The 26590-nt window shown below is 53.4% G+C and overlaps 1 protein-coding gene across 2 annotated transcripts in view; it reads right to left on the bottom strand.

Moving 5' to 3' along the window:
* The window catches only part of KIF3C (kinesin family member 3C), a 292680-nt gene that overhangs the window by 42977 nt on the left and 223113 nt on the right, over positions 1 to 26590 (bottom strand). For both annotated transcript variants that reach the window (XM_078650020.1, XM_078650021.1), the window contains exon 5: positions 25072 to 25188. In XM_078650020.1, coding sequence (XP_078506146.1) covers positions 25072 to 25188 — 117 coding nt within the window. The remainder of the gene's footprint in view (positions 1 to 25071; positions 25189 to 26590) is intronic.

The raw sequence follows: 26590 nt of genomic DNA, 5'->3' as shown, positions 1-26590 counted from the left end.
TGACCTTGGCATGTTTCCATGGACCAGGCTCTGAGGCAGATGATAGTGAGAGATTGATAATCTCTAGAAAGTAAGGGAGTAAAAGATTCTGGAGTTCTGAGATGAGACCTGGTCTGATGGGGTCATCAGAAGAACCAGATTTAACCTGGCTGCAGAGGATTTGTAAAGAGGGCGGTCAGAGGGATGGCAGCGTGCTCAGAGTGGCCTTAGGCCTGATGTTCTCTGGTAAGATAGTACAGTCCGGCCAATCAGAGGTGCCGTTGGAGGGGAAATGAGAGAAAATATCCTTGATCTCGTCAGTAAATTATTCGGCTTGCTCATTGCAATATTCGCTAGAGGCTTCCATGGGATCAGCGGATAGCTCTGGCTTCGTTAGGCTGTTGTCTAGGTTGAAGATTTATTGGGCGGGATTGTTGCTATTGTGGCTTTTATTCAAAAAGTACTCAGCCCTGGTTACTTCATAATCAATTTGTGATATGCTTTAACAGCAGATCTGTATTGTTCTTTTGCGGAGGGATTGTACGTTTTTCTCCAGGACCGCTCTCGAGCCTTACAGTGCTTTCAGCAGGAATGAGGGTCTCATTGAACCGTGGGGTGGGATGCTTCCTTTTGACCGGGACCTGGCTGTGGGGATGAAGGCATCAAGGGCAGAGGTGAGCCAAGATTTCAGAGGGGTATCATCAGCCTCCACATTGGGGACCAGCGGGGGATGGCTCGCCCGAATGAAATTGCCAAAATCCTGCAAGTCTAGTTCAGGCCAGGGACATTTTGGGGATGGTGTCAAAGGTCAGGATGAGGTCCAGGCATGGTTGGCAGATGGACATAGGGATCATAAACTGATCCCTCCAGGTCATGGGCAAATGGGCTGAGACCCATAAATTGCTTAGGATTGAAAAAACTGGATTGGGGAGGCGGCCAGCAGAGCGGGTTGCGGCAGTAACTAATTGGATTAGTTGCATGGCAAAAAGGTCATCCAGGAAGTTGCTAATTTCGCCATCTTGGATAGCGTCAAATGAAGATAAAGGTCACCAATGTTATTGAAATTAGCATTTTGTATGACTAGCGGGGATTTGAAATGAATACATGCATCTCTGAAAGCCTTAGATGGGCCTTGGGGGGAGGGTCGGCTGATCAGCAGCCCAGAGAAGGTGAGATAAGGTTTAGAGAGGCTGTAAAAAGGGTGGTAGAGCACACAGAAGGATACAAAGTTCCCCAGGGAAGAGAGTATTACAGTGTGGAGAGGGAATAAGATGTGCAGAGTCAAGGAACGAGGGAGGTTCCTTTGTCGGAACTAGAGAGCCTCACACACCCAGAGCGTTAGGTGTGAAACATACCCTGACTGTAGGATGTCCAGTTTCATCATCGGCTCACTGCTCCTCGTCAGACCGGCGCTGCAATGTCTGACGGAGTGCCGGAAGGCACCCTTTTGGCGGAGTTCTTTTGTTCCTTGCCGATGGTGTGTGTGAGTGAAAAAGAGAGGAAGTGTAGTCGGTGCAGAGTGAGTGTATATTAAAACAGGGTAAACAGTCCACAATGGGTTTTATTGACGTGGCTGATTCCCTGATTAAAAGGGGTGAGAGGGGAGCTAGAGACTGTGTAGGGGTACAGAAAACTAACTCAACCCCCTGGTGTGGTCAACATGTTTCTCGCCAACCAGCGATTCGTCAGGACCAAAACAGGGTACTACACATAAAAAAAAGGTGATACAATGCTCATTCACAAAGTAAAAAGCATATACAACCTCACTGGGTCGGGTACAAAGAGGGACAGGGGGTCCTGCTCTAGTTAGGCGACCCTAAGGGAGAGTAACACGGGCCTCGCAGTGTGCTCCCATGAGGCCAGCGCTGTCTGGTGGGTGTACCTCTGTGCAGACGCTGGGACGGCGGAGACACCTACCCCTCACGCTCGCGGCACCTGGTCAGGGTGCGGAGCAACTGGTCAAAAAAAAAATGTAAAAAGGGTGCTCTCACAGATTTGAATGGTGCACTGGGTCAGGCAGCAGCCTAGGGTATCTTTGTGGATAATGGCTCTGCCGCCTCCTCTGCCACAGGCCCTGGTGCAGTTCTTCACATTATAACCAGGTGGGCACTGAGGCAGGTTCTGCTACCGTGGACTGCCCTCGCCAGGTTTCAAGGAGAAACCAAATGCAAGGTAAGAAGTCCTGAAAAAAACAAAGAATATCCTCAAAAGTGTTCCTTATATTGTCTTCATTTGCATGAGGATACTTTAGATGGGTTTGTTTAACATACTAGTCTTACAGTCAGTACCTGCATGCAATCTTTCGTTTGCTTGCCATGGTCTTCCTCGCGATGTCAACCCAAGCCTTCCTGCTACCTCATTTCCCTCAAAGGCACGGTCACTACTTGTAGAGGTAAAACAGCTCAAGGTGCTGCTCCCAAGAAGCGTATCCCTCCTTCTGACGGTCCCAAAAAGGTGGCATCCATACAGCACACAACGTCATACCATTCAACCATCTACTCTGGGGAGAACAGTCTGAATGTAGGCCTTGGATCCTGCTACTGCAGGTGCAAAATACCAGGGCGGTCATTCGAGATGATGTGTCCTCAGCAATGTCCATTTCACAAGGTCTTTCCCTTGTCGTCGACCCCGTTGGTCATCGCATTCCCTTGGCCACGATAACTCGAGAGATGATGAAGTCGAAGCTGCAGATATTTCGAAGGGTCGAGAGTTTGGCTCAACAACAGCACATCTGAGGCGACTGGTGCCACTTACAAGGTCGCTCGAGGCTGTTGACTGTCACCATCCCTCCTGAATACAAACCATCAGCCCATGACCTAGATAGCTTCAATCAGGAGTCTTCTTTCTTAACAACCCATATGACATGGATCACCTCCAGGCGGGTTGGGTCCTAGGAAGGAGCCGGATTATGCGGGCGCGTCTCCATTGGCTGAGATCATTGAAGGAAGCTGATTCTCCTCCCCTGACCATGCTGGAAATCCTGTTTGGTTTCACCTTCAATGGAACTCCCTTGTAACACAGGTTTCTTCCTCTTCAGGTACTGAAAGATTTGCCAGACTGGCCATCTGCTTCTGGAAATAATTGCCCAGCTCTCCGAGAGCCACTTTTGGCTCGAAGAGTGGCTACTGCATGGAGCGTCTTGTCAGTGTCACCAAGTAAGCGTGTCAAACATTGCATGGTTTACACAGCTCTGCTGTCTGTGGCATGACTGCTCCCGCTGGCAGTCAAACATGACACCTCTCTTGTACCCAAGATGAAATGCCCAGCTCCGGCTGAGTCCACTCATGTGACTCCATAAGGATATCGAAGTTCCATTGCATCTTAATTTAAGAAAAGGATGAAAGTGAATAATCCATTATGGATTCTCCATATAAGTGTGAATTATAAGACAGCAGTCGCTGGGGGTACATCCTTCGCACGCCTCGTGAGTCCATCATGGGCGCCGTGCAAGGCCAGGAGCGCAGTGTGAACCATCCAGAGGTTTCAGAAAATGAATCCCCGGACTTGTTCTGAATGATGTCACCCTGAGCCAGGGTGGCCAATGACTGGTGGCCGCATTGGCTCTGGCACGGTAGAAGTAACTAACAGTGCCAAGAACAGTGGAAGAGACGAAACTGACCACTGTCCGCTGGGAGGAAAGGGGTCATTTGGTCCTGTCTCTGGTATGTGGATCAGGCTGGTGTGGGGCCCCAGGACTGGTGCTCTGCCTTACCGTGTGGAGTTGCAGCTGCATTTGTCTAGCGCCTCCTGCTCATGGCAAGGCCCCGAGGCGCATCAGTGGACCAGTAGCAGACTACCCGTGGATGGAGGGGCGCTGGGCTGGGAGAGTGCTGAATACAGGGTAGTTATGTGGATTGCGTTATGGGGTCGGTGTGAGTGACCAGAGAGCAGCTCTTGTCCTGACCGGGGTCGCCGCATGCACAAGTGAAAGACAGAGTTTGTGCACTGGTGAGGGGCAGAGAGCATGCACTGGTGAGAGACCGAGCACATCCAGTGGTGAGAAAGTGCATGCACTAGTGAGAGACAGAGCGGATGCACTGGTGAGAGATAGAGCGCATACACTAGTAAGGGACAGACTGCATGCACTGGTGTGAGAGTGGGTACATACACTGGTGAGAGACAGTACATGCACTGGTGAGAGAGAGTGCATGCACTGGTGAGAAACACAGCGCATGAACTGGTGAGAGAGAGAACACATGCACTGGTGAGATAAAGAGAGAGAGCGTGTGCATTGTTGAGAGAGAGCACATGCACTGCTGAGATAACGCATGCACTGGTGAGGGACAGAGCGTGTGCACTGGTGAGAGCGCATGAACTGGTGAGAGGGAGAACACTTGCACTGGTGAGAGAGAGAGCGAGTGTATGTACTGTTGAGAGAGACAGAGCGCATGCACTGGTGGGAGGGAGAACACTTGCACTGGTGAGAGAGAGAGTGTATGTACTGTTGAGAGAGACAGAGCGCATGCACTGATATGTTAGCGCGTGCACTGGTGAGGGACAGAAAGTGTGCACTGGTGAGAAACCAAGCTCGTGCACTGGTGAGAGACAGAGCACATGCACTGGTGAGAGATAGAGCGCATACACTAGTAAGGGACAGACTGCGTGCACTGGTGTGAGAGTGAGTGCATACACTGGTGAGAGACAGAGCACATGCAATGGTGAGAGATAGAGCACATGCACTGGTGAGGGAAAGAGTGTGTGCACTGGTCAGAGCGCATGAACTGGTGAGAGGGCGAACGCTTGCACTGGTGAGAGAGAGAGCGAGCGTATGTACTGTTGAGAGACAGAGCGCATGCACTGATATGATAGCACGTGCACTGGTGATGGACAGAACGTGTGCACTGGTGAGAGACCAAGCACGTGCACTGGTGAGAGACCGAGCGTATGCACTGGTGAGAGATAGAATGCATGCACTGGTGAGAGATAGAGTGCATGCACTGATGAGAGACAGAGCACATACAATGGGGAGAGATAGAGCACATGCAATGGTGGGAGACCGAACGCATGCACTGGTGGGAGACCAAACGCATGCACTGGTGGGAGACCAAACGCATGCACTGGTGGGAGACCAAACGCATACACTGGTGAGAGACCCAACGCATGCACTGGTGGGAGACCTAGCGCATGCACTGGTGGGAGACCAAACGCATGCACTGGTGGGAGACCAAACGCATGCACTGGTGGGAGACCAAACGCATGCACTGGTGGGAGACCAAACGCATGCACTGGTGGGAGACCGAACGCATGCACTGGTGAGAGACCGAACGCATGCACTGGTGGGAGACCTAGCGCATGCACTGGTGGGAGACCTAGCGCATGCCCTGGTGAGGGACCGAACGCATGCACTGGTGAGGGACCGAGCGCATACACTGGTGAGGGACCGATCGCATGCACTGGTGAGGGACCGATCGCATGCACTGGTGAGGGACCGAGCGCATACACTGGTGAGGGACCGATCGCATGCACTGGTGAGGGAACGATCGCATGCACTGGTGAGGGACCGAGCGCATGCACTGGTGGGAGACCGAGGGCATGCACTGGTGGGAGACGGAGGGCATGCAGTGGTGGGAGACCGAGCGCATGCACTGGTGGGAGACCGAGGGCATGCACTGGTGGGAGACGGAGGGCATGCACTGGTGAGGGACCAAGCGCATGCAGTGGTGAGAGACCAAGCGCATGCATGGGTGGGAGACAGAACGCATGCACTGGTGAAAGACCGAGCGCATGCACTGGTGAGGGACCGAGCGCATACACTGGTGAGGGACCGATCGCATGCACTGGTGAGGGACCGAGCGCATGCACTGGTGAGAGACAGAGTGCATGCACTGGTGAGGGACCGAGCGCATGCACTGGTGGGACACGGAGCGCATGCACTGGTGGGAGACGGAGCGCATGCGCTGGTGGGAGACCCAGGGCATGCACTGGTGGGAGACCCAGGGCATGCACTGGTGGGAGACCGAGGGCATGCACTGGTGAGAGACCGAGGGCATGCACTGGTGAGAAACAGAGCGCATGCACTGGTGAATGACAGAGCACATGCACTGGTCGGTGACAGAGCCCATGCACTGGTGGGAGACAGAGCGCGGGCCCTGGTGAGAGACAGAGAGCGTGCACTGGTGAGAGACAGAGCGCGTGCACTGGTGAGAGACAGAGCGCGTGCACTGGTGAGAGACAGAGCGCGTGCACTGATGAGAGACAGAGCGCATGCACTGGGCGGTGACAGAGCCCATGCACTGGTGAGGGACTGAGCGCATGAACTGGTGAGGGACCGAGCGCATGCACTGGTGGGAGACCGAACGCATGCACTGGTGAGAGACCTAGCGCATGCACTGGTGAGAGACCGAGCGCATGCACTGGTGGAAGACCGAGCGCATGCACTGGTGAAGGACAGAGCGCATGCACTGGTGAGGGACCGAGCGCATGCACTGGTGGGAGACACAGCGCATGAACTGGTGAGAGACACAGCGCATGCACTGGTGAGAGACCGAGCGCATGCACTGGTGAGGGACCGAGCGCATGCACTGGTGAGGGACCGAGCGAATGCACTGGTGAGGGACCGAGCGCATGCACTGGTGAGGGACCGAGCGCATGCACTGGTGAGGGACCGAGCGCATGCACTGGTGGGAGACCGAGCGCATACACTGGTGAGGGACCGAGGACATGCACTGGTGGGAGACCGAGGGCATGCACTGGTGGGAGACCGAGGGCATGCACTGGTGAGAGACCGAGCGCATGCACTGGTGGGAGACCGAGCGCATGCCCTGGTGAGGGACCGAGCGCATGCACTGGTGGGAGACCGAGGGCATGCACTGGTGAGGGACCTAGCGCATGCACTGGTGGGAGACGGAGCGTATGCACTGGTGAGGGACCGAGCGCATGCACTGGTGGGAGACAGAGCGCGTGCACTGGTGAGAGACAGAGCGCGTGCACTGGTGAGGGACCGAGCGCATGCACTGGTGGGAGACAGAGCGCGTGCACTGGTGAGAGACAGAGCGCGTGCACTGGTGAGAGACAGAGCGCGTGCACTTCACACTAATCATCTGCTGTGAATTATTCGGCAGGTACTTATAGAATCCTCTCAGCACACCTCCTCATCTGGAACTAGTGACCCAGGTGAGTGACAGGTGAGAAGCCTGGAGGGATGGGCTATATAAAGCGACACCCGACAGGGCAGTGAGACCTCATGTCCACATTCTGCTTTCAAACATCGCCCTGCCGAGAGATTTAATTACCACTTTGTGTGATAAAGGGATGACGAATCGGGCTGCACGTCATGAGTAACGTCACAGCATAGTGGCAGCGACAGTGAACAGCACGAGGCAAACAGCATGGTCACTAAGGCGGCGCAGGGAGTTGAACGCTCGCTGCTGGCATCTGCTGTGACCTACATATCACAAGTAGAAACTCAGCCTTTCATCATTCTGAGGCCTATTAACTGACTGCTATTACATTGCATAAAAGCAATACCTGATATTTACAGCGCTTAAACATAGCACACACACACTCATAGCAGCACTATACAAAAAAGCAAATGACCGTAAACAAAGTCACAGGTCCTTGCGCTGGAAAACTTGAAACTACTGCTACCATGAATTTGTAGTGAACGCCGAGCTCTTTGAATAAGTACCTATCGCGTCACTGGTGGAAATGCCGATCAGAGCATTGGAATGTTCGCTTTCTTAGCACTCAAAATATCAGGCGCTATTGGGTAAATATGACATTTTGTAATCGCTGACCTCTGACCCTGGGTCAAAGCAGCAGTATGCACACCAGGAACAGCACCTGCTCTTAGCGAGGGCCCATGTTCAGAACAGTGAACACATGGGACATGACAGTAAGGTGGAGGCGAGGAACAGCAGCAATCAGTGGGGGGTTGAAGTGGGTGTGGCGGGGGGGCGAGATGGACACTCTGAGAACATGGCCGACACGTCTATAAGGCTAAGCAAAGTAGCAGCCTTATGGTAGCGCCACGAGGTGGTGTCAAATGAGACGAACATGCAGGAAAAATCCTGTATTATTATGGGGAGAGCTCAAAAGGTGGAATGCTAAAACAGCGATGGCTGTAATGCTTGAATGAATCTCAGTTGCTGGTAATTCCTCGGGCTGCATCCCAACCCATTGTTCTTCTGCTCACTGCGCCACCTCAGTGTGGACCCAGCCATATGCAAACCGGCCTTGACCCTGCTCCGATGGAGCAGTCCAGCTTGGAATGCCAGGCTGGGCCCTGCTTGAACCGAACCGGTCTCACCCTAGTTATGGGCTCATCAGTCAGGTACAGCCTGGTTCCAGTGACACCGGGTGCACGCGGCCTATCCCTGGCTGGGCACTCCCGTCGCACTGAGGGCAACACACTGTAGTATACAAAAAAGTGATGGCTGGAATGCTTGAATGAATCTCAGCTGCTGGTAATTATTCGGGCCGCATCCCGGTCCATCATTATTCTGCACGCCAGGTCACCTCAGTTTGCACCCGGCCATTGTAAATCAGCCTGGACCCTGCTCCCCATGGGAACAGTCCAGCTTGAACTGTCAGGCCAGGTCCTTCCTGAACCGGAATACAAGCAACCCAGGACTGGTTTCACCCTAGTTGGAACACACACACACACACACACAGGGCTGGGCAGGCGGTACAAGGGCAGGGCGGCACAGCTGCACAAAGCCACACAGAGAGTTTACCCCAAAAATCCTCTGCCTTTGTGCTCCAAGTATGGCCTCTCCATGAATGTCTGTCCACCACCCCCCGGATGTCTCCCTTCACCTCTCTTTGCTATTCTCTCTTTGCCTGTCTCTCTCCTCTTTGCCTGTCTCTCCTCTTTCCATGTGTGCTCACCTCTCTCTCCTCTTTGCCTGACTCTCTCCTCTTTGCCTGTCTCTCTCCTCTTTGCCTGTCTCTCTCCTCTTTGCCTGTCTCTCTCCTCTTTGCCTGTCTCTCTCCTCTTTGCCTGTCTCTCTCCTCTTTGCCTGACTCTCTCCTCTTTGCCTGTCTCTCTCCTCTTTGCCTGTCTCTCTCCTCTTTGCCTGTCTCTCTCCTCTTTGCATGACTCTCTCCTCTTTGCCTGACTCTCTCCTCTTTGCCTGTCTCTCTCCTCTTTGCCTGTCTCTCCTCTTTCCATGTGTGCTCACCTCTCTCTCCTCTTTGCCTGTCTCTCTCCTCTTTGCCTGTCTCTCTCCTCTTTGCCTGTCTCTCTCCTCTTTGCCTGACTCTCTCCTCTTTGCCTGTCTCTCTCCTCTTTGCCTGTCTCTCTCCTCTTTGCCTGTCTCTCCTCTTTCCATGCGTGCTCACCTCTCTCTCCTCTTTGCCTGACTCTCTCCTCTTTGCCTGACTCTCTCCTCTTTGCCTGACTCTCTCCTCTTTGCCTGACTCTCTCCTCTTTGCCTGTCTCTCTCCTCTTTGCCTGTCTCTCTCCTCTTTGCCTGTCTCTCTCCTCTTTGCCTGACTCTCTCCTCTTTGCCTGTCTCTCTCCTCTTTGCCTGTCTCTCCTCTTTCCATGCGTGCTCACCTCTCTCTCCTCTTTGCCTGACTCTCTCCTCTTTGTCTGACCCTCTCCTCTATGCCTGACTCTCTCCTCTTTGCCTGACTCTCTCCTCTTTGCCTGTCTCTCTCCTCTTTGCCTGTCTCTCTCCTCTTTGCCTGACTCTCTCCCCTTTGCCTGTCTCTCTCCTCTTTGCCTGACTCTCTCCTCTTTGCCTGACTCTCTCCTCTTTGCCTGTCTCTCTCCTCTTTGCCTGACTCTCTCCTCTTTGCCTGTCTCTCTCCTCTTTGCCTGTCTCTCTCCTCTTTGCCTGACTCTCTCCTCTTTGCCTGTGTCTCTCCTCTTTGCCTGTCTCTCCTCTTTCCATGTGTGCTCACCTCTCTCTCCTCTTTGCCTGACTCTCTCCTCTTTGCCTGACTCTCTCCTCTTTGCCTGTCTCTCTCCTCTTTGCCTGACTCTCTCCTCTTTGCCTGTCTCTCCTCTTTCCATGTGTGCTCACCTCTCTCTCCTTTTTGCCTGACTCTCTCCTCTTTGCCTGTCTCTCCTCTTTCCATGCGTGCTCACCTCTCTCTCCTCTTTGCCTGACTCTCTCCTCTTTGCCTGACTCTCTCCTCTTTGCCTGTCTCTCTCCTCTTTGCCTGTCTCTCTCCTCTTTGCCTGACTCTCTCCTCTTTGCCTGTCTCTCTCCTCTTTGCCTGTCTCTCTCCTCTTTGCCTGACTCTCTCCTCTTTGCCTGTCTCTCTCCTCTTTGCCTGTCTCTCTCCTCTTTGCCTGTCTCTCTCCTCTTTGCCTGACTCTCTCCTCTTTGCCTGACTCTCTCCTCTTTGCCTGTCTCTCCTCTTTCCATGTGTGCTCACCTCTCTCTCCTCTTTGCCTGTCTCTCTCCTCTTTGCCTGTCTCTCTCCTCTTTGCCTGTCTCTCTCCTCTTTGCCTGTCTCTCTCCTCTTTGCCTGTCTCTCTCCTCTTTGCCTGTCTCTCCTCTTTCCATGCGTGCTCACCTCTCTCTCCTCTTTGCCTCTCTCCTCTTTGCCTGACTCTCTCCTCTTTGCCTGACTCTCTCCTCTTTGCCTGACTCTCTCCTCTTTGCCTGTCTCTCTCCTCTTTGCCTGTCTCTCTCCTCTTTGCCTGTCTCTCTCCTCTTTGCCTGACTCTCTCCTCTTTGCCTGTCTCTCTCCTCTTTGCCTGACTCTCTCCTCTTTGCCTGTGTCTCTCCTCTTTGCCTGTCTCTCCTCTTTCCATGCGTGCTCACCTCTCTCTCCTCTTTGCCTGACTCTCTCCTCTTTGCCTGACTCTCTCCTCTTTGCCTGACTCTCTCCTCTTTGCCTGTCTCTCTCCTCTTTGCCTGACTCTCTCCTCTTTGCCTGACTCTCTCCTCTTTGCCTGACTCTCTCCTCTTTGCCTGTCTCTCTCCTCTTTGCCTGACTCTCTCCTCTTTGCCTGTCTCTCTCCTCTTTGCCTGTCTCTCTCCTCTTTGCCTGACTCTCTCCTCTTTGCCTGTCTCTCTCCTCTTTGCCTGTCTCTCTCCTCTTTGCCTGTCTCTCCTCTTTCCATGCGTGCTCACCTCTCTCTCCTCTTTGCCTGACTCTCTCCTCTTTGCCTGACTCTCTCCTCTTTGCCTGACTCTCTCCTCTTTGCCTGACTCTCTCCTCTTTGCCTGTCTCTCTCCTCTTTGCCTGTCTCTCTCCTCTTTGCCTGACTCTCTCCTCTTTGCCTGTCTCTCTCCTCTTTGCCTGACTCTCTCCTCTTTGCCTGTCTCTCTCCTCTTTGCCTGTCTCTCTCCTCTTTGCCTGACTCTCTCCTCTTTGCCTGACTCTCTCCTCTTTGCCTGACTCTCTCCTCTTTGCCTGACTCTCTCCTCTTTGCCTGTCTCTCTCCTCTTTGTCTCTCCTCTTTGCCTGACTCTCTCCTCTTTGCCTGTCTCTCTCCTCTTTGTCTCTCCTCTTTGCCTGTCTCTTTCCTCTTTGCCTGACTCTCTCCTCTTTGCCTGACTCTCTCCTCTCTGCCTGTCTCTCTCCTCTTTGCCTGTCTCTCTCCTCTTTCCATGTGTGCTCACCTTGACAGTTTGTTAGATGTTTGCGCATAGAAGCAGCTTCAAGCAGCAGTGCCCAGGACCAAGAAACAGACACCTTTCTAAGCTCAGACTGCCTTTCCTCTGAGAGCACGAGGAGAGATCAGGGGGGGAGGCACAGCAGCCGAGCTGTGCCCTGGCAGGAGGCAGGTGATGGTGGGGGCAGAGTGGCCCCTGATGAAGAGCAATGTGGCAGGCTTGGGATGCACAGGACCGGGCGCGCGACGACATCCCCTCCTTACTACCCACAGTCTTATGTCTGTTCCATTCAGTGTAGTTAATTGCACTTTTAATGCACACAATGCATAGGGTGTCGGTCTTGGAGTACAGGGCTCTTGGATCAAGACAGACACTTCTATGTGGACCCGTTGAGTCACTGAGTCCGAGCACACCTGCCCTCTCGCCGTGATGCAATGTTATCAACGTGTGTATAGTGCACTGTATGGTAGAAGAGGTGTGGCGCATTGGCCAGGGTGTCTGACTCCGGACCAAAGGGTTCACGGTTCGATCCCCGGCTCCGGCGGCAGGTCTGCCCAGCACCATGTGACTCTGGGCAATAGCTCGCTTAATCTTCCTGACGGCCCCAGCGCCGGGACACCGCCGTCGGATGTAGCTGTGCGCTTTTTAATGGCATATTGAAGAGTGCATTGAAGAGTGCATTGCAGAGTGCATTGCAGAGTGCATTGTATAGTGCATTGCAGAGTGCATTGTATAGTGCATTGCAGAGTGCATTGTAAAGTGTATTATATAGTACAATGAAGAGTGCATAGCAGAGTGCATTGTATAGTGCATTGCAGAGTGCATAGTAGAGTGCATTGTATAGTGCATTGCAGAGTGCATTGGGGCTGCATTGTCTAGTGCATGATCGAGTGAATTGTAAGGTGCATTGTATAGTGCATTGAAGAGTGCACTAACTAGTGCATTGTATACTGCATTGAAGAGGGCATTATATAGTGCATTGAAGAGTGCATTGTAGAGTGCTTTGGAGGCTGCATTGTTGAGTGCATGATAGAGTGCATTACGGAGTGCATTGTAATATGCATTGTCTAGTGCATATATGCATTGTCTAGTGCATTACAGAGTGCATTGTATTGATTGTGCTTTTCTACTAGTTGTAAAAGTGATTTAGTTTCCTCCATCCGTCTATTCTTTAGTGAAGGGCAATGGTTTCAACCAGTTTCCTGATCTCCGATTTATCTTGCTGTTTTAGGTAACTTATTGTATTCACCATTTTTGGTGTCAAATGCATTTTACTTTTACTATTGAACGGTTTTGTATCTTGTGCTACAATTCATAAATCACAGTGAAACTAATGTGCATGCCCTGCAGCTCTACCGGGGTTAAACGTCAGTTCCCTATTATTCTAGGATTCTATCCGGGGTCAAGTTTTCTGGTATATGGTTAGAGCAGTTCAATCACTTCACTATATTCCTTACAGTAGAACTGTGTGAATAGTGGTATGTTTTCATTCTGGTGAGAGCTCCTTGTAATGTAGGGAGGGGGGGGGGGGGGTGTGTGTGTGTGTGTGTGTGTGTGTGTGTGTGTGTGTGTGTGTGTGTGTGTGTGTGTGTGTGTGTGTGTGTGTGTGTGTGTGTGTGTGTGTGTGTGTGTGTGTGTGTGTGTGTGTGTGTGTGTGTGTGTGTGTGTGTGTGTGTGTGTGTGTGTGTGTGTGTGTGTGTGTGTGTGTGTGTGTGTGTGTGTGTGTGTGTGTGTGTGTGTGTGTGTGTGTGTGTGTGTGTGTGTGTGTGTGTGTGTGTGTGTGTGTGTGTGTGTGTGTGTGTGTGTGTGTGTGTGTGTGTGTGTGTGTGTGTGTGTGTGTGTGTGTGTGTGTGTGTGTGTGTGTGTGTGTGTGTGTGTGGTGTGTGTGTGTGTGTGTGTGTGTGTGTGTGTGTGTGTGTGTGTGTGTGTGTGTGTGTGTGTGTGTGTGTGTGTGTGTGTGTGTGTGTGTGTGTGTGTGTGTGTGTGTGTGTGTGTGTGTGTGTGATATATATATATATATATATATATATATATATATATATATATATACACAGGTGACAAAAAACAGCTGCCATTTATTTCAGGACCTAGGACGAGATAGTCCAGTGCCCGGCCTGACTCTATTCTAGAGAGCGAAATCTGAGCAATATTTTCCTCGTACGTGCTCTCGTCGCACTAAATGTAGATCCCAAGCAGTGCTTAATTTGAACCAATGTTTCCGGTGCTTCCAACCGGCACTTAATGGTCAACACTGGCACTTATGACAATCTACCACATGGTGGCGGTGTTTGTCTAATTTACAGATGAGCACAGAAATAGTTGTATATTAACTCAACATACATTAAAATGACTAATACCTACTGCCCGAACAATTTTATAGATTTGGGGCATGGAATAGTTTAATTTATCACACTAGTTGTGTTGATACTGTCATTGGCATCTCTGCAGGGCAATGGGGGGTTACAGAAGGCCCTGGAAAAGTGGTCTCGCGACCACTGAATTCACAGCAGAAAGCCTGAGCTGCAATCCGGTCCTTCCCACTTGTCTCGATTGTGTGATTTTTGCAAAATCCCTTTTCTTCTTGTCCCCCACTTGCCAAAATTGGAAACGCTTAGAGACAGATTCACAAACAACCACCAGCGACAGAGCTGCCCACTGCTGCCCTTCCAGAAAGCCCCTTAGCCCCAGTCCATAAACAGACACAAATCTGCTTCTCTTCTGGGAAATAATAGGGCAGAGGAACAATATCCCAATGTTTTCCTTGCCGAACACTATAGAAAGTAGGGCAGCTGCCGGTGCCAGGAGGACTCCATGTCACCAGTGCGCTGAGCTGTCTCCAGCACCGGCAATCGCGCCGCATCAGCAAATCACACAATGCACACTGGAGACATTCCCCAACACTGACCCAGATACAGGCGGCATCAGTTCACGGTCCTGATGCTGCCTGTATCCGGCTTTAGAAGGAAAGATGGATGGAGCTGGAGCAGATACCCTACCAGGGGTACCAGAGGGGGTAGATGCCTGAGAGGGGTAGGAACAAACAGGGGGCATATGCACTGAAAGATAACACACAGGGGTCCAGGGAGGGATGAAAGACAGGGACATGGGTCCTTATTGGGATAAACATCATACAGGAGTCCTACAAGGGTTTACAAACAAGCACTGGCAGAACCAATAGGTCTTGCCTTCACAAGAGCTGTTGGCTTTGTCAATGTTTAGAAAAAGTGCACTATGATAGCGCTTATTTACTCAGGGGTGGGGGGTGGCAAGCAGCAACCCTGGAGGGAAGGGTGGAGAGTGAGGGGGCAAATAATGCGGGAGGAGTTTGAGGAAGGGGCCAAGCAAAGCAGGAGGGGGCAAGCAACACGTGGGAGGCTAGTTTGGGTGGAAAAGAGGCAAGCGAAAACAACGTTGGAGGGGACAGGGAGGGGTGGGGCAAACAACAACAATGCGGTAGGGACAAGCCAGCGACAAAGTGGGAGTCGGGCAGTTGGGATGAGGCGAGCAAACGACAATGTGGGAGGGAAGTGGCGTGGATGGGTCAAAAAAGTAACTACGAAGGAGGAGCAAGCAACGGGAGGGATAAGCAACATGCAGAGCAGGACGGGGGTGGGATGACCTGCAAACCCATGCAGTCTTATGGGGTGCTACAACAACAACAAAAAGAAAGTGCAAGGAGGAAGGACACTGGGCAATGAAGCAGTACGTGGGCCATGCTCCAGGGGAGGAACAAACACAACAAGGAAGTAAAACCAGCATGCACTGACCAAAGAGAAGCAAGGTAAATAGAGTGACAATGAATCCAAACAATGGTAAGCAATGGGCGGGATCTAAGCTCCCTGTAAGTGAGCAAAATGTCTCACAAGTGACAGTGCAAGTGCTGTCTCAGGCGAGACATAATAAGGGCCATGTACCAAGTACCTACAAGTCACAGCTCACCATGCCATCCAGGTCTTGAGTATCATATCAGCAAGAGTTATCTTTCGCCATCATCAAAGACCCAAGAAACAGCAAAACGCATCCAGGTGCGTCATCCTGGGCCCCAAGTACCAGCCAGACCTAGACCTCAGGGCATTGTGGAGCAGCAGCCCTACCAGCTATCAAGGCTCCCAGCCAACACCATCAAAGATGGAAGGAAGCTCACGGCAGAGCTACAACACGCGGCACCCCTGAAACAGCACACGTCACAGTGCGGACACCACTGAGAGTTCCATGGTCTATACCTACACAGCATCCAACACAACAGCTATGACCATTGCCATCTCTGGCTCAAGTACCTTACCCCAACACTGACACCCGCTGCAACTACCATCGTTTCAAGCACGGCTGTAGACACTGCTGCAACAAGCCCTGCTGTCTGCGCTACCCCCATGCTTATGACATCAACAGACACACCCATTGTGAACCACTCCCTCACAATGGCCTCTGTGACATCAGTACCAGGCCACACAAGGGAACAGTTTTATATCACGCTTTTGAATGGAGACTTGTATCCTTTCACGGTTTACATTTAGGGAACTACTTTTTTCTATCCGCACTCCATGGGAGAGCATGTGTTTTCTTGCTGTCTCCCCTCACATCCCTCAGCACTGTCCATGTTGCTCTTCCCCATCCTCCCCGCCTCCTGTGTTGCTCCTCGCCCCTTCCTGCTTCTCTGTGCTGTTGCTCGGGGTTTAGTTGCTGAAATCCACCTCCCCTCCCCCGCTCTCCCGCCTACCCCACCGCCCCCACACCTTCCTTTGACAACTCATGCACACATATATGTTATCATGCTGAGGCAGCCATCCATTTTTCTCCACAAAGCGTCAGCAACAACACATTTCTTTTCTTTTGAAGCTGCTGTGCAGCAACAAGCATTGGCAAAGTGAAAACGTTGGCTACTGCTTTTAAAATGTGATAAATTGGTTTTGTCAATGTTTGCTGTACTTTGAATATGCAAGTGTGCGACTGTTAGACGGAGACCTGAAGGGTCGGCCGAGCACAGTGATCGCACAGACAGGTAACTTCCCCCCCACAGATGGACACCACACAAAGATCAGGGTAACACCTTTTATAGGCACTTCTGGTAGTAGAGTGGTACGATACAAGGCGATCAGGACACGATGATCCTCTCAATTCTAGTCTCTAGTAAGGGAAGGGGGTAGCGGGACAGTCTTGGTACCCACGGGTACGGAGGTGTAACGGTGATAGCTCACAATCCTCGAGCTCGGTGTTCGGATGGGTCAGACCGCGGCAGCGCCGGCAGGGCCCGAAGAGGTCGTAGGTGGCAACGGGCCGCGGCAGCGCCAGCAGGTCCCAACGAGGATGAAGGTTACAACGGGCCGCGGCAGCGCCAGCAGGTCCCACGAGAATGCAGGTTGCAACGGGCCGCGGCAGCGCCAGCAGGTCCTACGAGGATGAAGGTTGCAGAGGGCCGCGGCAGCGCCAGCAGGTCCCACGAGGATGAAGGTTGCAGAGGGCCGCGGCAGCGCCAGCAGGTCCCACGAGGATGAAGGTTGCAGAGGGCCGCGGCAGCGCCAGCAGGTCCCACGAGGATGAAGGTTGCAGAGGGCCGCGGCAGCGCCAGCAGGCAGGACAATAGTTCACAAGGCAGGGCTGTGGCAGCGCCAGCAGTCCGTCAAGGATGAGTTCTTCTCGGTGTCTCTCGACTCCAGGATACAACTGCCTTCCTGTCCTGGGGCTGCCTCAGTTATAGGTCTGGCGCCCTTTGATGTCCGGACCCTCGCTCTTGGAGGTCGGGAGGTCTGGGATGAGGGAGTCCAGACACCCAGCAGGGGGGCGGAGCCAGCGCCCAAGGAGGTTGGGGGTGCTCGGCACCTGGCGGGGGAGAGCCATCGACACTTCGTACTCCCATTGACCTGCCAAGTGGGCCGTTCACCTCCTGGGTGGAGGGTGGTGCCGGGATGTCGGGCCTGGCCAGGCCCAGGGTTGGGGTCGGGCTGAGGCCGCGCGGCCGCGTGGTGCCGTGTCCAAGATGGCGGCTGGGCCGGGCAATGGTGCGGACGGTGGCCCGGGCCCTGTCCTGCGGGGAGGGAGCGAGCCCTTCACGTGGCCTGTCCAACATGCGTCCCCCCCAGCTGAAGGCGGGGAGAGTCACCCATCTTCTTGGGGACTTTCCTCGTCGAGGCGGAAAAAGCGGGACAGGCCATCCGCGTTGGCGTGGTCTTGGCCAGGGCGATGTTCCACAGTGAAGTCCATCCCCTGCAGGGAGATGGACCATCGCAATAGTTTGGGGTTCTCCCCCCGCATCTGCATGAGCCATTGCAGGGGCCGATGGTCCGTCTGTACCCGGAAATGGGTTCCGAAGAGGTATGGCCGGAGCTTCTTGAGGGCCCATACCACCGCGAAGGCCTCTCGCTCAATGGTGCTCCAGCGCCGTTCTCGGGGCAGTAGGCGTCTGCTGATGAAGGCCACTGGTTGGTCCACTCCTTCGGGGTTCAGTTGGGAGAGGACGGCCCCAATACCATGGTCGGAGGCATCAGTCTGCACGATGAACTCGCGGCTGTAGTCGGGGGCCTGGAGCACAGGAGCGGTGCACATGGCGGCCTTCAGCGTCTCGAAGGCTGCTTGACAGTCGGGAGTCCAGTTGACTCTTTTTGGGTGGTTCTTAGACGTGAGCTCCGTGAGGGGCCCCACAATGCTGCCATAGTCCCTTACAAACCGCCGGTAGTATCCGGTGAGCCCCAGGAAGGCTCGGACCTCGGTTTGTGTCTCGGGGGGTTGCCAGGACTGAATGGCAGCTACCTTGAGTTGGAGGGGGGCCACCAGACCGCTCCCCACTTGGTGTCCGAGGTAGGTCACGGACCCCTGGCCGATTTGGCACTTGCTGGCCTTTATGGTGAGGCCGGCCTGTTGGAGGGCCTGCAGGACCTCTCTGAGGTGGTGGAGGTGATCCGCCCAGTGGCGGCTGTATACCGCGATGTCGTCCAGGTAGGCGGCGCTGAATTCTTCGAGGCCCGCCAATACCTGGTTCACCAGTCTTTGAAAAGTGGCTGGAGCGTTTTTCATGCTGAAGGGCATCACTCTGAAATGGTAGTGCCCATCCGGGGTGGAGAAAGCGGAACGTTCTTGGGCTCTGGGGGTGAGGCCGATCTGCCAGTAGCCCGCTGTCAGGTCGAAGATGCTTAGGTAGCGGGCTGCCCCCATGCGGTCGACTAGTTCATCTGCTCGGGGGATAGGGTGAGCGTCGGTTCGGGTGACCGCGTTCAGACCCCGATAGTCAATGCAGAACCGGAGTTCAGGGGTGGTGCCCGGGGCCGCGGCCTTGGGGACCAGGACGACCGGGCTGGCCCAGGGACTGTCCGAAGGTTCGATGACTCCGAGGGCGAGCATCTTGGAGACTTCTTCTTGGATGCATGTACGTACCCGATCCGGTACTCGGTACGGCCGGTGTCGAACAGGAGGACTGTCCCCCGTGTCCACGTCGTGCAGGCACCAGGAGGTGACTCCGGGTGCGAGAGAGAACAGGTTTGCGAACGGCAGCAGGAGGGCCCGGCAATCTTGACGCTGCTCTGGGGTCAGGGCCTCAGAGAGTCGGACCCCGTCCACCGAACCATCTCTTTCCCGGGTCCTCAGTAGGTCAGGGAGGGGCTCGGAGTCTCCTTCCGCGCCACTGTCGGTAGCCATCAGCAGGCTGAGCTCTGAGCGCACGAAGTGGGGTTTGAGTCGGTTGGCGTGGAGGACCCGGAGGGGGTTCCGGGGGGACTCCAGGTCGATGAGATAGGTGACGGGGCTCCTGCGCTCGATCACCTTGAAGGGCCCCGTCCATTTGTCCTGCAAGGCACATGGTTCGATGGGGGACATCACCCATACCTGCTGACCCGGTTCAAACTCGATGGAGGAGGCATGTTGGTCGTACCACTTCTTCATGTCCTCTTGACTGGCCTCCAGATTGGCTTTAGCGATCTCCCTGAATTTCCGGGTCTGATTACGGAGGGTCAGGAGGTATTTGTAGACGTCCGGAGGGGTCTTTAGGGGGGCCATCTCCCATTCCTCCTTCACTAGGCTGAGAGGCCCGCGAACGGGGTGTCCGTACAGGAGTTCGAAGGGGCTGAAGCCGAGGGACTTCTGGGGGACTTCTCGGTAGGCGAAGAGGAGGCACGGTAGTAGCACGTCCCACTGGCGGCGTAGGGGTTCTTCCAGCCCCATGATCATCCCCTTGAGGGTGCGGTTGAACCGCTCGACCAGTCCGTTCCCCTGGGGGTGATAGGGGGTGGTGAATCGGTAAGTGACTCCACACTGCTGCCAGAGGGATTTCATATACTTTGAAATAAAGTTCGTACCCCTGTCGCTGACGACTTCCCGGGGGAAGCCCACTCGAGAGAAGATCCCCATCAAGGCTCGACCCACTACTGGGGCTGTTATCGTACGAAGGGGGACCGCCTCAGGATAGCGGGTAGCGTGATCCACCAGGACCAGGATGAAGCGATGTCCCTGTGCTGTTCGGGGGTCCAGGGGCCCCACAATGTCTATTCCCACCCTTTCGAACGGGGTGGTCACCACGGGGAATGGTTGTAGGGGTGCCTTGAGTTTGCGGCCGCTCTTCCCACTGGCCTGGCAGGTCGGGCAGGACCGGCAATGGTTGGATACGTCATTTCTCATTTTGGGCCAAAAAAAGTGAGTCACCAGGCGGTGGAAGGTCTTGTCTTGGCCCAGGTGCCCGGCCAGGGGGACATCATGGGCTAGGTTCAACAGGAAGTCTCTGAAGTGGAGGGGCACCACCAGCACTCGCCCGGCCCCCAGTTCTGCGATTTTCTGTTCGCTGTACAAGAGATCATTGTCCCAATAAACCCAGTGGGCCCCGGTGGTGTCTCCTTGGCTCTGGGCGAGCGCTTGCTGTCGCAATCCCTCGAGGGAGGGGCAGGTCTTTTGCTCCTGCCGGAATTGTTCCTGGGTGGGCCCCCCTTCTTGACGCCACTGAGCCAGGTCGGGAAGCTCGGGGGGCTGTGTGGACCCCTCTGGGGTGGGGTCCGGGTGGTCGGTCTGGAGGAAGTCTTCTTCTGGAGTGATCGAGGGCGGAGGTGCTGCCCATTCTGGTTCTTCTGGTCTAGGGATGGTGCGGGTGGCCATGGACCGGGTGGTTACGCACGCCCAGTCCGGGAGACCCAACATCCCCAGATGCTCTCTTCTTTCCACAGCGGCCCACGGGGAGCTCTCGAGATCGTTCCCCAGGAGGCAGTCTACGGGGGCATCGTCACGGACAGTTACTTTCAGCATGCCGGACACTCCTCCCCATTCGAAGGGGACGCAGGCCATCCGACACAGGCTCTCTGAGTTATCTGCCGATCGGACGGGGCAAAGTACGTTTGGTAGGATTTGTTCCGGGGTTACCAGGTGACAGCGGACGGCCGTCACACTGGCCCCGGTGTCACGCAGGGCCTCGGCCTTGCGCCCATTGATGCTCACCCATTGGCTGTACTTCCGAGTGTTGGCGGGCAGGGGAGTCCGCGGGACCATGTCTCTTCCTCCTAGGCACGCCAGGGTCATGGCGGCGGGTTCCCACTCGAACTGCTCCGACTCATAGGTCTCCGTGTCTTCGGAGACTTGTTCTTCTCCCAGGGCGGCGGCCGCCATTTGGCGGGGCCCGGGGGCCTGGTTCTTCGGGCAGGTCGGGTCACTGGCATAGTGGCCGACTCGCTGGCATCGATGACACGTCACGTTAGCTCGGAACCCCGGGCGCATCGGGGGGTTTCCCCGGCCTGCTGGGGCCGGGGTGGCGTTAGTGGGTGCGGCCGGGGCGGCGTCTCTGCCCCGGCCCGGGCCTCCTCCTCCTCCTCGGGGACGATGGTGACCTTGGTTGGTTCTGTTCTGCTCATTCGGCCCACTCCGGGCCACTCGGGTGCTCTCCCACCGGTCAGCCTCGGTGGCGAGCTGCCGGGGTTCAGTCAATTTACTGTCGAGGAGGTGCTGCCTGAGCTCGACAAAGCAGTTGTTGGAGAGGTGCTCCCACACAATGAGATTGAAGAGTTGTTCGTAAGTGGTTACGTTGTTACCCTTGATCCACCCCTCGAAGGCTCGGCTGAAATAGTTCACGTATTCCAACCACGTCGTACCTGGGATCCGGGTGCAGTTGCGGAACCTCTGGCGGTACATTTCGGGTGTAAGTCCATATCGACTGAGGAGGGCGGCCTTCATGTGGTCATAGGACGTCATTTGATGGTCCGGAAGTTGCAGCAGGGCATCACGACCCTCGTTGACGAATCTCCCCCATAGACCGGCTCCCCAGTCACTTCGAGCGACTCGGTGGGCGGTCATGGCAATCTCATAGGCCTTGAACCACTGCTGTATGTCGTCGTTCCGGTGATATTCTCGGACCACATCCTTGGGGATGTGGACCTTCTGCTCGGTAGGACCCGGGGAGTGCGGTTGCTCGGGCACCCCTAGGTTTTTGTTCAGTTTGCGTATTTCTATCTCCGCTAGTTTGCACTCGTGCTCGTATGCCAGTCTTTTTTCTTCGAGGTCTCTCTGTCTCTGTTTTTCCTCTCGCTCTTCTCTGAGCCGTAAGTGTTCTAAGTTTATTTTTTGTTCCGCCAGTTTCAATTCTCCGTCTAATCTGAGTCGTGCCAAGTCTAACTCGTGTAATCTATTTTTTTCCCGCTCTTGGATCTCTTCATGGGAGGGGCCTGTTCTCCGTTCCTCCGTCCGGGTGGTGTTGACTTCCGTGCTGCGGGGTCCCGGGGGGTTGCGGTATTTGTCTCTGTCCAGGCCTCTAGGGCGTTTTTGAAGTCTTCTTTTGTGCTTAGCCCGGTGGTAGCAATGCCTAAGTCCATGCAAAATTGTTTGAGCTCTCGGTGGTTGTATTCTTCCAGCTTTTCCATCTGGAACTTCTCCGCCGATCCGCTCTCTTTGGTCGTCATTGTGGTTTTAGTCGTAGGGTGAGTTACTGTCTGTACGGTACGCGTTGGTTCGGATCGCGCCGCTAGCCACCAATGTTAGACGGAGACCTGAAGGGTCGGCCGAGCACAGTGATCGCACAGACAGGTAACTTCCCCCCCACAGATGGACACCACACAAAGATCAGGGTAACACCTTTTATAGGCACTTCTGGTAGTAGAGTGGTACGATACAAGGCGATCAGGACACGATGATCCTCTCAATTCTAGTCTCTAGTAAGGGAAGGGGGTAGCGGGACAGTCTTGGTACCCACGGGTACGGAGGTGTAACGGTGATAGCTCACAATCCTCGAGCTCGGTGTTCGGATGGGTCAGACCGCGGCAGCGCCGGCAGGGCCCGAAGAGGTCGTAGGTGGCAACGGGCCGCGGCAGCGCCAGCAGGTCCCAACGAGGATGAAGGTTACAACGGGCCGCGGCAGCGCCAGCAGGTCCCACGAGAATGCAGGGTGCAACGGGCCGCGGCAGCGCCAGCAGGTCCCACGAGGATGAAGGTTGCAGAGGGCCGCGGCAGCGCCAGCAGGTCCCACGAGGATGAAGGTTGCAGAGGGCCGCGGCAGCGCCAGCAGGTCCCACGAGGATGAAGGTTGCAGAGGGCCGCGGCAGCGCCAGCAGGTCCCACGAGGATGAAGGTTGCAGAGGGCCGCGGCAGCGCCAGCAGGCAGGACAATAGTTCACAAGGCAGGGCTGTGGCAGCGCCAGCAGTCCGTCAAGGATGAGTTCTTCTCGGTGTCTCTCGACTCCAGGATACAACTGCCTTCCTGTCCTGGGGCTGCCTCAGTTATAGGTCTGGCGCCCTTTGATGTCCGGACCCTCGCTCTTGGAGGTCGGGAGGTCTGGGATGAGGGAGTCCAGACACCCAGCAGGGGGGCGGAGCCAGCGCCCAAGGAGGTTGGGGGTGCTCGGCACCTGGCGGGGGAGAGCCATCGACACTTCGTACTCCCATTGACCTGCCAAGTGGGCCGTTCACCTCCTGGGTGGAGGGTGGTGCCGGGATGTCGGGGCCTGGCCAGGCCCAGGGTTGGGGTCGGGCTGAGGCCGCGCGGCCGCGTGGTGCCGTGTCCAAGATGGCGGCTGGGCCGGGCAATGGTGCGGACGGTGGCCCGGGCCCTGTCCTGCGGGGAGGGAGCGAGCCCTTCACGTGGCCTGTCCAACAGCGACCAACTATAAAGCTATGATTTCCAATTAGCCAGATATTCCCTTTTAACTCTATACACCGCAAAGTGTCCATCTAACAGATATATGCTTCATTTGAGTATAATCAGTTGTGCAACAGTACTAGGTTGGATAATGTTTTACAAGATAGTGACTCAGCTATTCAGAAATGATTCCCAATCAGGTGTTCCTAACTGCAATGTTGATGCTGCTGGTCCTCCTCTAAAGCACCTAGAGGCCCTCTGGGGTGATTAGAGCACTATACAAATCAACATAAAATAAGATATCATAAATGATCACTGCCACTGCTGTCGCTGCTTTCCTCCCTGACAGGCAGCAGGGGAATGCATTGCCTTATGGCACAATCATATACCCAAGGTGCAGGTAACAGTATGCAATACACCTTGCCTGGTGTGTGCTACAGCGCAACACCCTCCCATGCAACCCGCAAAATCCTGCCCTCAACAGATCAACTGGCCAATACATTATATGGCAAGAGTGGACGTGGGCCCGGCTCTGCGACTGTCCATGGAATGTGGCTTGGATAGAGTGGACGTGGGCCTGGCTGTCCATCTGTCCATAGAATGTGGCTTGAAAAGAGTAGATGTGGGCCCGGCTCTGCGACTGTCCATGGAATGTGGCTGGGATAGAGTGGACGTGGTCCCAGCTGCCCATCTGTCCATGGAATGTGGCTTGGATCGAGTGGACGTGGGCCTGGCTGTCCATCTGTCCATGGAATGTGGCTTGAATAGAGTGGACGTAGGCCCAGCTGTCCGTCTGTCCATGGAATGTGGCTTGGATAGAGTGGACGTGGTCCCAGCTGTCCATCTGTCCATGGAATGTGGCTTGAATAGAGTGGACGTGGGCCCAGCTGTCCGTCTGTCCATGGAATGTGGCTTGAATAGAGTGGACATGGGCCTGGCTGTCTGTCTGTCCATGTAATGGGGCTTTGACAGAGCGGACATGGGCCCAGCTGTGTGACTGTCCATGTAATGTGGCCTCGTCTCGTACCGGTGACGTTAGACCTGGATTCAGTGGATATCATGAATCACAGGAAAAGTAGAGAAATTGGGCAATCAAGATAGATTTTGCTTCAATAAATCTTTGTCACAATATAAGTTACTGTTCGATCTCAGCCAGTCTTATTTTTGTCATTATTTTTTCATCTTTTTCAACATTCGACTGTTAATAAATAACATTATGTTTATGCAGTTTTTTTCTCCTTGTCTTTGATAAACAACGTCTACTTGAAGTAAGTAAACCAAATAAAAATATAAATATTTAAAAAAAGATATGTTTGGCCCCAATTCTGAATAGTTACTGTAAAGTTTTCTTTGTTTAGGAAACATAGTTGTGAATATTCGAATCGGATGAATAACAAGAGGCGAATGTGGATTAAAGCCCCCCAAATTAGGGGCCTCTCATGCTCTTATTCTGAATATTACAACAGCAGTTAAATGTAAACCAACCAACAGTGGAACAACATAAAACATTTAATTTAACACCAATGTCAGAAATGCTCCACTTACTTCCCAGGAGGCACGAGGGGTTGGAATTTCCACTGGTCCTCCTCAGAGTCGAAGAGAAGCCTGTTCATGATCTTGTTTTTCTCTTCTGGAGGGATGAAATTTTCAATTATCAGGTACCTGGAAGAGGAGACAGAAGTGGAAGGCAGAGGGTGAGAAGGACCCTTCAACTCAATATAGCATCAATCCCTACAGTCTTCCAATATTTGGTTTCATATGAGAAAGTCTTGTTTCTGAGATTTATTAAATAGATTTATTTAATAATATTATAAAGTCCTCTGGTAATTGATCCGACGGTTGCAGGGAACGTATGTCCAGATGTACAAAGCATTTTTCTGGTCGCAAACGACCCAATTCACAGAATCGGCCCGTGTGCGACCGGAAAGATGTTTTTTCAAATGTAGGACATTTAAAATGCAAATTGGTAACTTGTTAAGAATCGCATTTTGCATTTGCGATTCAGTATTTGCTATTCAGTGTTTAGGGTGTCCCTTCCAAATACTGAATTGATATTATATGTATTACTGTTTTGGAGCCGACTCACGTCTAAACTAGTAGTATTTTACCACCAACGGTAACCCATTTGCAAAGGGGAAGTGGTTCCTAGGGGGACCACTTTTTTTTTAGGAGCAGCAGTGGTCCCAATGACCACTTTCTACTCTAAAAAACAGAAACTTAAAGGTTTCATTTTTTTCTTTTTTTAAAGGCTTCCAGTGTTCCTTTAAGAAAACGGACAGCATTTAATTTTTTTTAAAATAGACTGCTTTATTAAAAAGCAATCACATACATGGTGTTCTTCTGTCCTCAGAAGGCCACCATCCCTGTGATGGCCATGATTCCTAATGGTATTTCAAAAAACAAGGGTCCCTAGTAGTTCAGGGATATTAGCAAAATGATAGACATACGCTCAGTAGTATGTATGACCTTTGTCCAGCCGGACAGGATTTTAATTAAAGTAATTTTCAAGAATACGAAGGATTTTTTACAAAGTGGGTGCAGCCAGCAACCCACCGGGGACAAGACAAAACAAGGGGATAAGGGTTAGAGCGAACGAGGCGGTCTGTATACTAGTAGTTCAGTGAACAGACGAAAATACATTTGAAAGCATCATTGTATACAATTTTATACTTTTCTTTATACATATGACGCTAATATGTCGACGTTTCGATGCCCATTTTGAAATGATTGGCATCATCTTCAGGACAGAGAAACAATATGTGATCCCCGCCCATCTGAATCCAGAATTGCCATTGAGCAACCCAACCAGGAATGAGACACGATCGGTCCGGTCTCCTATGAAGAGGCTTTCTTGCCCTGGCTTGGAAAATATCGAGCGAAATGCTCAGATAATTGAGTATTTCTTCACATGTCCCTTGGTACTGGGCACTGCCCCCCGGAATTAGACATTGTTTGGACCAAAAATCTGGCCATAATTTGCCTAAAGATTTTCAAGACAAACATATTATTTCTCTGTCCTGAAGATGATGCCAATCATTTCAAAATGGGCATCGAAACGTCGACA

Source organism: Lissotriton helveticus, chromosome 6 (genome assembly GCF_964261635.1).
Source record: "Lissotriton helveticus chromosome 6, aLisHel1.1, whole genome shotgun sequence".
NCBI lineage: Eukaryota > Metazoa > Chordata > Amphibia > Caudata > Salamandridae > Lissotriton > Lissotriton helveticus.
This window is presented reverse-complemented; position numbering and strand designations above follow the sequence as displayed.